Source organism: Oncorhynchus kisutch, unplaced genomic scaffold (genome assembly GCF_002021735.2).
Source record: "Oncorhynchus kisutch isolate 150728-3 unplaced genomic scaffold, Okis_V2 scaffold4026, whole genome shotgun sequence".
Classification (NCBI taxonomy): Eukaryota; Metazoa; Chordata; class Actinopteri; order Salmoniformes; family Salmonidae; genus Oncorhynchus; species Oncorhynchus kisutch.
The window spans coordinates 58,000-71,463 of NW_022265971.1; the positions used below are offsets into that span (position 1 = coordinate 58,000).

At 48.5% G+C, this 13,464-nt stretch overlaps 1 protein-coding gene across 1 annotated transcript in view; it reads left to right on the forward strand.

Annotated features, from left to right (window-relative positions):
- LOC109886159 (neurobeachin-like protein 2) overlaps positions 1-13,464 on the forward strand; it is a 113,122-nt gene that overhangs the window by 55,147 nt on the left and 44,511 nt on the right. Inside the window, exons 17-22 of the mRNA XM_031821872.1 lie at positions 1,161-1,280; positions 3,579-3,909; positions 5,275-5,357; positions 6,174-6,266; positions 6,506-6,683; positions 7,216-7,373. Coding sequence (XP_031677732.1) covers positions 1,161-1,280; positions 3,579-3,909; positions 5,275-5,357; positions 6,174-6,266; positions 6,506-6,683; positions 7,216-7,373 — 963 coding nt within the window. The remainder of the gene's footprint in view (positions 1-1,160; positions 1,281-3,578; positions 3,910-5,274; positions 5,358-6,173; positions 6,267-6,505; positions 6,684-7,215; positions 7,374-13,464) is intronic.

The following is a 13,464-nucleotide window of genomic DNA, read 5'->3' on the forward strand; positions in this document are numbered from 1 at the left end:
CTCTTCCTGGGGTTTATTATGGATCCCCATTAGTTCCTGCCAAGGCAGCAGCTACTCTTCCTGGGGTTTATTATGGATCCCCATTAGTTCCTGCCAAGGCAGCAGCTACTCTTCCTGGGGTTTATTATGGATCCCCATTAGTTCCTGCCAAGGCAGCAGATACTCTTCCTGGGGTTTATTATGGATCCCCATTAGTTCCTGCCAAGGCAGCAGATACGCTTCCTGGGGTTTATTATGGATCCCCATTAGTTCCTGCCAAGGCAGCAGATACGCTTCCTGGGGTTTATTATGGATCCCCATTAGTTCCTGCCAAGGCAGCAGATACTCTTCCTGGGGTTTATTATGGATCCCCATTAGTTCCTGCCAAGGCAGCAGCTACTCTTCCTGGGGTTTATTATGGATCCCCATTAGTTCCTGCCAAGGCAGCAGATACTCTTCCTGGGGTTTATTATGGATCCCCATTAGTTCCTGCCAAGGCAGCAGATACTCTTCCTGGGGTTTATTATGGATCCCCATTAGTTCCTGCCAAGGCAGCAGCTACTCTTCCTGGGGTCGAGCAACATGAAGACAGTTATATACAATTTAAAACATGACATGACATTTCGTAACACTTTTCACAACACATTAAGTGTGTTTCCTCAGGCCACTACTCTCAGACCACTACTCCATTCGGGATGCAATCAGAGATCGAGACACAGCCTCTCAATTACGGAGTTGTTTCCCCATCTTATCTGACAGGCCTGATGTAAGCTGGGATCAGCCAGTTAGCTGCTGTGCCATCTGTTCACTACAGCTGTGTTGTTACTCTAATGAATGATCATCGTCAGAGACTGTTTAATAATGGATGTTTAACTAGTTCAAGACACACTCATGTTTCTAGATTCTGGAGAAAGCACAATAATCTAGCAGGCATACCTTGCATAGAAGTCATATTTTACCTGCAATATATTGAGTAAAGAGTATTTTCTCTTCTCTTCTCTCTCTCTCTCTTCTTCTTCTCGCTCTCTCTCTTCTCGCTCTCTCTCTTCCTCCTCTCGCTCTCTCCTCCTCCCTCTCTCTCCTGCTCTCTCTCTTCTCGCTCTCCTCTCTCGCTCTCTCTCTACTTGATCTCTCTCTCCTCCTCTCTCTTTTCCCTCTCGCTCTCTCTCTTCTCCCCACAGCACTCTGTGGATATAGTCCATATTCCCGGCCGCCGTCCCTTCGGTCAGAATCTGGTCACCATCTACATCGATGGAGAACAGCGCAAGACAGCCCAGCTCCGATTCCCCTCGCTCAATGAGGTGAGAGACTGAGACAATGGGGTGAAGGGCATTACTAAATTGGGAAAGCAAAATATGTCTGATTAGGACAAAATATGTCTGGATTAGGACAAAATATGTCTGAATTAGGACATAGGCTGAGAGCAAAGTGCCAAAGACAGACATAGAAAATGGAAAGACAATTGTTTATGATCCTCAGTTGTCTCTTGTTGTTTGATTACATACAAATAAAAAAACATTTTACATCTGATCTGTTTTCATGGTAACTGTTGAAACCTGAGGTCTTGCTGGGTCCATTACGGCCGTATTAGCCATCCTGGGTCCATTAGCCATCCTGGGTCCATTAGCCATCCTGGGTCCATTAGCCATCCTGGGTCCATTACGGCCGCATTAGCCATCCTGGGTCCATTAGCCATCCTGGGTCCATTACGGCTGCATTAGCCATCCTGGGTCCATTAGCCATCCTGGGTCCATTACGGCCGCATTAGCCATCCTGGGTCCATTAGCCATCCTGGGTCCATTACGGCTGCATTAGCCATCCTGGGTCCATTACGGCTGCATTAGCCATCCTGGGTCCATTAGCCATCCTGGGTCCATTACGGCTGCATTAGCCATCCTGGGTCCATTAGCCATCCTGGGTCCATTAGCCATCCTGGGTCCATTAGCCATCCTGGGTCCATTACAGCTGCATTAGCCATCCTGGGTCCATTAGCCATCCTGGGTCCATTAGCCATCCTGGGTCCATTACGGCTGCATTAGCCATCCTGGGTCCATTAGCCATCCTGGGTCCATTAGCCATCTTGGGTCCATTACGGCTGCATTATCCATCCTGGGTCCATTACGGCCGCATTAGCCATCCTGGGTCCATTAGCCATCCTGGGTCCATTAGCCATCCTGGGTCCATTAGCCATCTTGGGTCCATTACGGCTGCATTAGCCATCCTGGGTCCATTACGGCTGCATTAGCCATCCTGGGTTCATTAGCCATCCTGGGTCCATTACGGCTGCATTAGCCATCCTGGGTCCATTACGGCTGCATTAGCCATCCTGGGTCCATTACGGCTGCATTAGCCAATTTACTAGCATAGGTATACTGATCTTTAGGTAGGTAACAATTTACTAGCATAGGTCTACTGATCTTTAGGTAGGTAACAATTTACTATCATAGGTCTACTGATCTTTAGGTAGGTAACAATTTACTAGCATAGGTCTACTGATCTTTAGGTAGGTAACAATTTACTATCATAGGTCTACTGATCTTTAGGTAGGTAACAATTTACTAGCAAAGGTCTACTGATCTTTAGGTAGGTAACAATTTACTAGCAAAGGTATACTGATCTTTAGGTAGGTAACAATTTACTAGCATAGGTCTACTGATCTTTAGGTAGGTAACAATTTACTAGCAAAGGTATACTGATCTTTAGGTAGGTAACAATTTACTAGCATAGGTATACTGATCTTTAGGTAGGTAACAATTTACTAGCATAGGTATACTGATCTTTAGGTAGGTAACAATTGCTTGACATTTATAATTTCTAAAGTTTGCATTTGGAATGTTGTTGTTATGAATTTTTACTGTGGTGAAGACACACCATAGGAGTGGAGAGGGATTGTTGGTACGTCTCTTGTTGGTACGTCTCTTGTTGGTACGTCTCTTGTTGGTACGTGTCCTGTTGGTACGTGTCCTGTTGGTACGTCTCTTGTTGGTACGTGTCTTGTTGGTACGTCTCTTGTTGGTACGTGTCTTGTTGGTACGTGTCTTGTTGGTACGTCTCTTGTTGTTACGTCTCTTGTTGGTACGTGTCTTGTTGGTACGTCTCTTGTTGGTACATGTCTTGTTGGTACGTGTCTTGTTGGTACGTGTCTTGTTGGTACGTCTCTTGTTGGTACGTCTCTTGTTGGTACGTCTCTTGTTGTTACGTCTCTTGTTGGTACGTCTCTTGTTGGTACGTCTCTTGTTGGTACGTCTCTTGTTGGTACGTCTCTTGTTGTTACGTCTCTTGTTGGTACGTCTCTTGTTGGTACGTCTCTTGTTGGTACGTCTCTTGTTGGTACGTGTCTTGTTGGTACATGTCTTGTTGGTACATCTCTTGCCGGTACGTGTCTTGTTGATACGTGTCTTGTTGGTACGTGTCTTGTTGGTACATCCTACTGGGTCTGACTGGGTGGATAGCTAACAGAAACACTACTATCTTGTCTAACTTTATCCTCCCTCCCTCCCTCCCTACACCCGCCTTTCTTATTCACTCCCTACTCCCTCCCTCCTCCCTTCCTACTTCCTCTCCCCTACTCCCTCCCTCCCTACTCCCTCCCCCTGTAGCCTTTCACCTCCTGTTGTATTGGCTCAGCAGGCCACCGTACCACCACCACCACCACCTCCCCCACCCTGCCTCCCCCCTCCCTCCACCCAGCAGAGATGGGCTTCCCCGCCCACGCTCCCCCCATCACCCGCTCCCAGTCCTTCCCAGCCTCCTTTGCGGCAGGCCGCTGGGGGCCTGGTCCCCTGCGTGACGCTCCCGTCCACACCATCCCCGCCGGGCTGCAGGACACGGAGTGGGGCACGCCCACCTCACTGGACGGGCTCCTGGGGACCGCCTTCATCTGTCATGAGGCCCTGCAACCAGCGCACACCAAGGCCCTATACACTGCTGGTACACACACACACACACCAAGGCCCTATACACTGCTGGTACACACACACACACCAAGGACCTATACACTGCTGGTACACACACACACCAAGGCCCTAGACACTGCTGGTACACACACACACCAAGGCCCTATACACTGCTGGTACACACACACACACCAAGGCCCTATACACTGCTGGTACACACACACACCAAGGCCCTATACACTGCTGGTACACACACACACACCAAGGCCCTATACACTGCTGGTACACACACACACACCAAGGCCCTATACACTGCTGGTACATACACCAAGGCCCTAGACACTGCTGGTACACACACACACCAAGGCCCTAGACACTGCTGGTACACACACACACCAAGGCCCTAGACACTGCTGGTACACACACACACCAAGGCCCTCTACACTGCTGGTACACACACACACCAAGGCCCTCTACACTGCTGGTACACACACACACCAAGGCCCTAGACACTGCTGGTACACACACACACCAAGGACCTAGACACTGCTGATACACACACACACACACACACACACTAAGGCCCTAGACACTGCTGGTACACACACACACACCAAGGACCTAGTCACTGCTGGTACACACACACCAAGGTCCTAGACACTGCTGGTACACACACACACCAAGGCCCTAGACACTGCTGGTACACACACACACCAAGGCCCTAGACACTGCTGGTACACACACACACCAAGGACCTAGACACTGCTGATACACACACACACACACCAAGGCCCTAGACACTGCTGGTACACACACACACCAAGGACCTAGACACTGCTGGTACACACACACACCAAGGCCCTAGACACTGCTGGTACACACACACACCAAGGCCCTAGACACTGCTGGTACACACACACACCAAGGCCCTCTACACTGCTGGTACACACACACACCAAGGCCCTATACACTGCTGGTACACACACACACCAAGGCCCTCTACACTGCTGGTAGGATTAGGACTTACTTTATTGTTCTGAGGGGTAATTGGTCTGAACATTAAAAAGTGCTGCTGCTTTCACATAGAATATCACATCATTATACAGCATCAATCATATAAGCACCCCTCTTCCCATCCGCACAAGGCTGTGACTTGGTGGTCAGTTCCACATGGTTTAAGGCCTACTGGCCAGACTCCAGTTGTTGTCTTCGACCCTCTTCTACATCTGTCTACCCTACTAGTTAGTTGTGTTATTTACAGGGGGACCAAACATTGTATACAGTACACACGGTACACACACTAGCTAGGCCACACACACTAGGGCCATACATTCTGCAGGTATCTACACACACCCAACACACTATATATAGTAACCTTGTAACCCTCCCTCCCTCCCAGGCCCCAACCATGTGTCCCTGTTCAAGGCAGATGGAGAGCTGTCAGACCTCAACAGTAAACTGCTTCTCTACTACACTCCTCAGGTGGGTGGCTCACTCACAGGCTCCTCCCTGAACACAGTTACAATGTTACATAGTTACAATGTACTAAAAACAGGTAGTAACGCTGTAGTAACAACAGGTAGTAAGTAATGATGTAGCAACAACGGGTAGTAACGCTGTAGTAACAACGGGTAGTAACGCTGTAGCAACAACGGGTAGTAATGCTGTAGTAACAACGGGTAGTAACGCTGTAGTAACAACAGGTAGTAACGCTGTAGCAACAACGGGTAGTAACGCTGTAGCAACAACGGGTAAAAACGCTGTAGCAACAACAGGTAGTAACGCTGTAGCAACAACGGGTAGTAACGCTGTAGTAACAACGGGTAGTAATGCTGTAGCAACAACGGGTAGTAACGCTGTAGCAACAACGGGTAGTAACACTGTAGTAACAACAGGTAGTAACGCTGTAGTAACAACAGGTAGTAATGCTGTAGTAACAACGGGTAGTAATGCTGTAGTAACAATGGGTAGTAGGTAACGCTGTAGCAACAACGGGTAGTAACGTTGTAGTAACAACGGGTAGTAATGCTGTAGCAACAATGGGTAGTAATGCTGTAGTAACAACAGGTAGTAACGCTGTAGTAACAACAGGTAGTAATGCTGTGGTAACAATGGGTAGTAACGCTGTAGTAACAACAGGTAGTAACGCTGTAGTAACAACGGGTAGTAACACTGTAGTAACAACGGGTAGTAACACTGTAGCAATACTGGGTAGTAATGCTGTAGCAACAACGGGTAGTAATGCTGTAGCAACAACGGGTAGTAACGCTGTCATTAAAACACTTGTATTTGTCTCAGGCCTTCAAGAGTCAGATCTGTGTGGACCTGTCCCCTAACCACCAGTATGATGGCAGACTGACAGGCCACAGGGTGGTGAACTGGGACATCAAGGTGTGTTGCTATTCATTCTCCCTCCAACAGTTGCTACTGTCTTTGTTAACCGAGAGCTCTGTAAACTAGTTGGACCTGGCAACATCACTGTGCTTGGGTGAGGGTTCCTCGAGTGACAAGACTGTGACTGTGTGTATGTCTCTGTGTCTGACTGTGTGTATGTCTCTGTGTCTGACTGTGTATGTCTCTGTGTCTGACTGTGTGTATGTATGTTTGTCTCTGTGTGTGTATCCCTGTAGGATGTGTTGAACACAGTGGGGGGCATGGGGGTTCTACTGCCCCTCCTGGAACAGGTGTGTGAGCCAGAGCAGGCGGAGGGAGGAGGTCAGGAGACGTCAGACCTGCTGGGACCAGAACTAACCTGTAGCTCCTCCCGGGGGCCTGTCGGCATGCTGCTGCCACTGGGCCAGTCCTCCGGTCAGTAGCCTGTACAGGGGCCAGTGTGTGTTTGTACAGCTGTATGTGATAATAGAGAGACAGATATATTATACTGTATTATCAACTGGGGTGTTCCAGCCCTGAATGCTAATTGGCTGAAACAGCATTTCAGCCATGTGTATATCACACAATATACCCACAGGTATACTTGTTTACTGCTCTAATTACATTGGTAACCAGTTTATAATAGCAGTAAGGCACCTCAGGGGGTTTGTGGTATATTGCCAATATACCACTGCTAAGGGCCGTGTTGCATTGTGTCTAAGAACAGCCCTTAGCCGTGGTATATTGGCCTTATATCACACCCCCTCGGGCCTTATTACTTAATTGACATACTTTGCATGGTCAGTGGGTGTTAAAGAGCTACGTTACTGGGAATACTGATTGAATTTAGTAGTTTGGACATTTTGATTTTGGAAATGGTGCTCCGTGAACACTGATGAAGCGCTATCGTACTCAACAGGCTTATTTTACATCAATGTGTGTGTGTGTGTGTGTGTGTGTGTGTCAGATGGTCGGCTGGAGAGGAACAGTGTAGCAGCCTTCCTGCTGATGGTGAAGAATCTGATTCGTCATCACCCTGTCAACCAGGAGAGCCTACTGAACTGCCACGGACCCAGCATTATAGGAGCCATGCTCACTAAGGTACTGGCCCATTATAGGAGCCATGTTTACTAGGGTACTGGCCCATTATAGGAGCCATGTTCACTAGGGTACTGGCCCATTATAGGAGCCATGCTCACTAAGGTACTGGCCCATTATAGGAGCCATGTTTACTAGGGTACTGGCCCATTATAGGAGCCATGCTCAATAAGGTACTGGCCCATTATAGGAGCCATGCTCACTAAGGTACTGGCCCATTATAGGAGCCATGTTTACTAGGGTACTGGCCCATTATAGGAGCCATGCTCAATAAGGTACTGGCCCATTATAGGAGCCATGCTCACTAAGGTACTGGCCCATTATAGGAGCCATGCTCAATAAGGTACTGGCCCATTATAGGAGCCATGCTCACTAAGGTACTGGCCCATTTATAGGAGCCATGCTCAATAAGGTACTGGCCCATTATAGGAGCCATGCTCACTAAGGTACTGGCCCATTATAGGAGCCATGCTCAATAAGGTACTGGCCCATTATAGGAGCCATGCTCACTAAGGTACTGGCCCATTATAGGAGCCATGCTCACTAGGGTACTGGCCCGTTATAGGAGCCATGCTCACTAAGGTACTGGCCCGTTATAGAAGCCATGCTCACTAAGGTACTGGCCCATTATAGGAGCCATGCTCACTAAGGTACTGGCCCATTATAAGAGCCATGCTCACTAAGGTACTGGCCCGTTATAGGAGCCATGTTCACTAAGGTACTGGCCCATTATCGAAGCCATTTTCACGAGGATACTGGCCCATTATAAAAGCTATGCTCACTAAGGTACTGGCCCATTATAGGAGCCATGTTCACTAGGGTATTGGCCCATTATAGGAGCCATGTTCACTAGAATACTGGCCCATTTATAGGAGCCATGTTCACTAGGGTACTGGCCCAATATAGGAGCCAGGTTCACTAGGGTACTGGCCCATTATAGGAGCCATGTTCACTAGGGTACTGGCCCATTATAGGAGCCACGTTCACTAGGGTACTGGCCCATTATAGGAGTCACGTTCAATAGGGTACTGGCCCATTATAGGAGCCATGTTCACTAGGGTACTGGCCCATTATAGGAGCCATGTTCACTAGGGTACTGGCCCATTATAGGAGCCATGTTCACTAGGGTACTGGCCCATTATAGGAGCCATGCTCAATAAGGTACTGGCCCATTATAGGAGCCATGCTCACTAGGGCACTGGCCCGTTATGGGAGCCATGTTCACTAGGGTACTGGCCCGTTATGGGAGCCATGTTCACTAGGGTACTGGCCCGTTATGGGAGCCATGTTCACTAGGGTACTGGCCCGTTATAGCAGCCATGCTCACTAAGGTACTGGCCCATTATAGGAGCCATGCTCACTAAGGTACTGGCCCATTATAAGAGCCATGCTCACTAAGGTACTGGCCCGTTATAGGAGCCATGTTCACTAAGGTACTGGCCTGTTATAGGAGCCATGCTCACTAAGGTACTGGCCCATTATAGGAGCCATGCTCACTAAGGTACTGGCCCGTTATAGGAGCCATGTTCACTAAGGTACTGGCCCATTATCGAAGCCATTTTCACGAGGATACTGGCCCATTATAAAAGCTATGCTCACTAAGGTACTGGCCCATTATAGGAGCCATATTCACTAGGGTATTGGCCCATTATAGGAGCCATGTTCACTAGAATACTGGCCCATTTATAGGAGCCATGTTCACTAGGGTACTGGCCCAATATAGGAGCCAGGTTCACTAGGGTACTGGCCCATTATAGGAGCCATGTTCACTAGGGTACTGGCCCATTATAGGAGCCACGTTCACTAGGGTACTGGCCCATTATAGGAGTCACGTTCAATAGGGTACTGGCCCATTATAGGAGCCATGTTCACTAGGGTACTGGCCCATTATAGGAGCCATGTTCACTAGGGTACTGGCCCGTTATGGGAGCCATGTTCACTAGGGTACTGGCCCGTTATGGGAGCCATGTTCACTAGGGTACTGGCCCGTTATGGGAGCCATGTTCACTAGGGTACTGGCCCGTTATAGCAGCCATGTTCACTAGGGTACTGGCCCGTTATGGGAGCCATGTTCACTAGGGTACTGGCCCGTTATGGGAGCCATGTTCACTAGGGTACTGGCCCGTTATGGGAGCCATGTTCACTAGGGTACTGTACCATTATAGGAGCCATGTTCACTAGGGTACTGGCCAGTTATAGGAGCCATGTTCACTAGGGTACTGGCCCGTTATAGGAGCCATGTTCACTAGGGTACTGGCCCGTTATAGGAGCCATGTTCACTAGGGTACTGGCCCGTTATAGGAGCCATGTTCACTAGGGTTCTGGCCCGTTATAGGAGCCATGTTCACTAGGGTACTGGCCCGTTATAGGAGCCATGTTCACTAGAGTACTGGCCCGTTATAGGAGCCACGTTCACTAGGGTACTGGCCCATTATAGGAGTCACGTTCACTAGGGTACTGGCCCAATATAGGAGCCATGTTCACTAGGGTACTGGCCCATTATAGGAGCCATGTTCACTAGGGTACTGGCCCGTTATGGAAGCCATGTTTACTAGGGTACTGGCCCGTTATGGGAGCCATGTTCACTAGGGTACTGGCCCGTTATGGGAGCCATGTTCACTAGGGTACTGGCCCGTTATGGGAGCCATGTTCACTAGGGTACTGGCCCGTTATAGGAAACATGTTCACTAGGGTACTGGCCCGTTATAGGAGCCATGTTCACTAGGGTACTGGCCCGTTATGGGAGCCATGTTCACTAGGGTACTGGCCCAATATAGGAGCCATGTTCACTAGGGTACTGGCCCATTATAGGAGCCATGTTCACTAGGGTACTGGCCCGTTATGGAAGCCATGTTTACTAGGGTACTGGCCCGTTATGGGAGCCATGTTCACTAGGGTACTGGCCCGTTATGGGAGCCATGTTCACTAGGGTACTGGCCCGTTATGGGAGCCATGTTCACTAGGGTACTGTACCGTTATAGGAGTCATGTTCACTAGGGTACTGGCCCATTATAGGAGCCATGCTCACTAGGGTACTGGCCCATTATAGGAGCCATGCTCACTAGGGTTCTGGCCCGTTATGGGAGCCATGTTCACTAGGGTACTGGCCCGTTATAGGAGCCATGTTCACTAGAGTACTGGCCCGTTATAGGAGCCATGTTCACTAGGGTACTGGCCCGTTATAGGAGCCATGTTCACTAGGGTACTGGCCCGTTATAGGAGCCATGCTCACTAGGGTTCTGGCCAGCTAAAACCTGGGTCATGTTATTGTGTGTAGATGTGTATCCATAGTAGCTAATGTCCAGACCAGAGCCATCATCATACAGTACTGTAGTAGCTAATGTCCAGACCAGAGCCATCATCATCCTACAGTACTGTAGTAGCTAATGTCCAGACCAGAGCCATCATCACCCTACAGTACTGTAGTAGCTAATGACCAGACCAGAGCATCATCATCCTACAGTACTGTAGTAGCTAATGACCAGACCAGAGCCATCATCACCCTACAGTACTGTAGTAGCTAATGACCAGACCAGAGCATCATCATCCTACAGTACTGTAGTAGCTAATGACCAGACCAGAGCGTCATCATCCTACAGTACTGTAGTAGCTAATGTCCAGACCAGAGCCATCATCATCCTACAGTACTGTAGTAGCTAATGTCCAGACCAGAGCCATCATCATCATCCTATGGTACTGTAGTGGCTAATGTCCAGACCAGAGCCATCATCCTACAGTACTGTAGTAGCTAATGACCAGACCAGAGCCATCATCATCATCCTACAGTACTGTAGTAGCTATTGACCAGACCAGAGCATCATCATCCTACAGTACTGTAGTGGCTAATGACCAGACCAGAGCCATCATCCTACAGTACTGTAGTAGCTAATGACCAAAGCCATCATCATCCTACAGTACTGTAGTAGCTAATGACCAGACCAAATCCATCATCCTACAGTACTGTAGTAGCTAATGACCAAAGCCATCATCATCCTACAGTGCATTCCAGAGGAGGTTTCTAGGAGCGTAGAGGAAGGGGGGCTGGTGGTGTGACAGGATATGAGGGTATATATGACTGCTGGGCTGAGCATCCTGTTAGGAAACCCTGCTCTAACGATTCCACACAATTACCCCTACACACACACACACACACACACACACACACACACGTATGCTTGCACACGCATGCACTCGCAGACACACATACAAACACAACACACACACACGCCCCCCTCACACACACACACACACACACAATGTCACACTGACTCACACACTCACACCCCTCACACACACACCCCTCATACACACACAGTGACTCCCAGTCATAGTACCACACTGACACACACCATGTCACGTTGAGAGGGACTTCCTCAACGACAGACAGTTTTACCCGACTTAGTCATTTGACCTTGGTTCCTCTGACTCTCCCTACAGTAGGACAGATAAACAGTACAGACGCACCTTGGTTCCTCTGATTGTCCCTACAGTAGGACAGATAAACAGTACAGACACACCTTGGTTCCTCTGATTGTCCCTACAGTAGGACAGATAAACAGTACAGACACACCTTGGTTCCTCTGATTCTCCCTACAGTAGGACAGATAAACAGTACAGACACACCTTGGTTCCTCTGATTCTCCCTACATTAGGACAGATAAACAGTACAGACACACCTTGGTTCCTCTGATTGTCCCTACAGTAGGACAGATAAACAGTACAGACACACCTTGGTTCCTCTGATTGTCCCTACAGTAGGACAGATAAACAGTACAGACACACCTTGGTTCCTCTGATTGTCCCTACAGTAGGACAGAGAAACAGTACAGACACACCTTGGTTCCTCTGATTCTCCCTACAGTAGGACAGAGAAACAGTACAGACACACCTTGGTTCCTCTGATTGTCCCTACAGTAGGACAGATAAACAGTACAGACACACCTTGGTTCCTCTGATTGTCCCTACAGTAGGACAGATAAACAGTACAGACACACCTTGGTTCCTCTGATTCTCCCTACAGTAGGACAGATAAACAGAACAGACACACCTTGGTTCCTCTGATTGTCCCTACAGTAGGACAGATAAACAGTACAGACACACCTTGGTTCCTCTGATTGTCCCTACAGTAGGACAGATAAACAGTACAGACACACCTTGGTTCCTCTGATTCTCCCTACAGTAGGACAGATCAACAGTACAGACACACCTTGGTACCTCTGATTGTCCCTACAGTAGGACAGATCAACAGTACAGACACACCTTGGTTCCTCTGATTGTCCCTACAGTAGGACAGATGACCAGTACAGACACACCTTGGTTCCTCTGATTGTCCCTACAGTAGGACAGATAAACAGAACAAACACACCTTGGTTCCTCTGATTGTCCCTACAGTAGGACATATAAACAGTACAGACACACCTTGGTTCCTCTGATTGTCCCTACAGTAGGACAGATAAACAGTACAGACACACCTTGGTACCTCTGATTGTCCCTACAGTAGGACAGATAAACAGTACAGACACACCTTGGTTCCTCTGATTGTCCCTACAGTAGGACAGATAAACAGTACAGACACACCTTGGTTCCTCTGATTGTCCCTACAGTAGGACAGATAAACAGTACAGACACACCTTGGTTCCTCTGATTGTCCCTACAGTAGGACAGATAAACAGTACAGACAACACCTTGGTACTCTGATTGTCCCTACAGTAGGACAGATAAACAGTACAGACAACACCCTTGGTTCCTCTGATTGTCCCTACAGTAGGACAGATAAACAGTACAGACGCACCTTGGTTCCTCTGATCTCCCTACAGTAGGACAGATAAACAGTACAGACACACCTTGGTTCCCTCTGATTGTCCCTACAGTAGGACAGATAAACAGTACAGACACACCTGGGTCCTCTGATTGTCCCTACAGTAGGACAGATAAACAGTACAGGACACACCTTGTTCCTCTGATTGTCCCTACGTAGGGACAGATAAACAGAACAACACTTGTACATCTGTCTCCCTTTTAATCTTGTACTCTTGGTCGTGTTTACATGGAGCATGTTAGAGAAACCACATTTCTTCTGCGAAAGTAGTCACTCATCTCTCTCCTGTCTCTCTCTCTC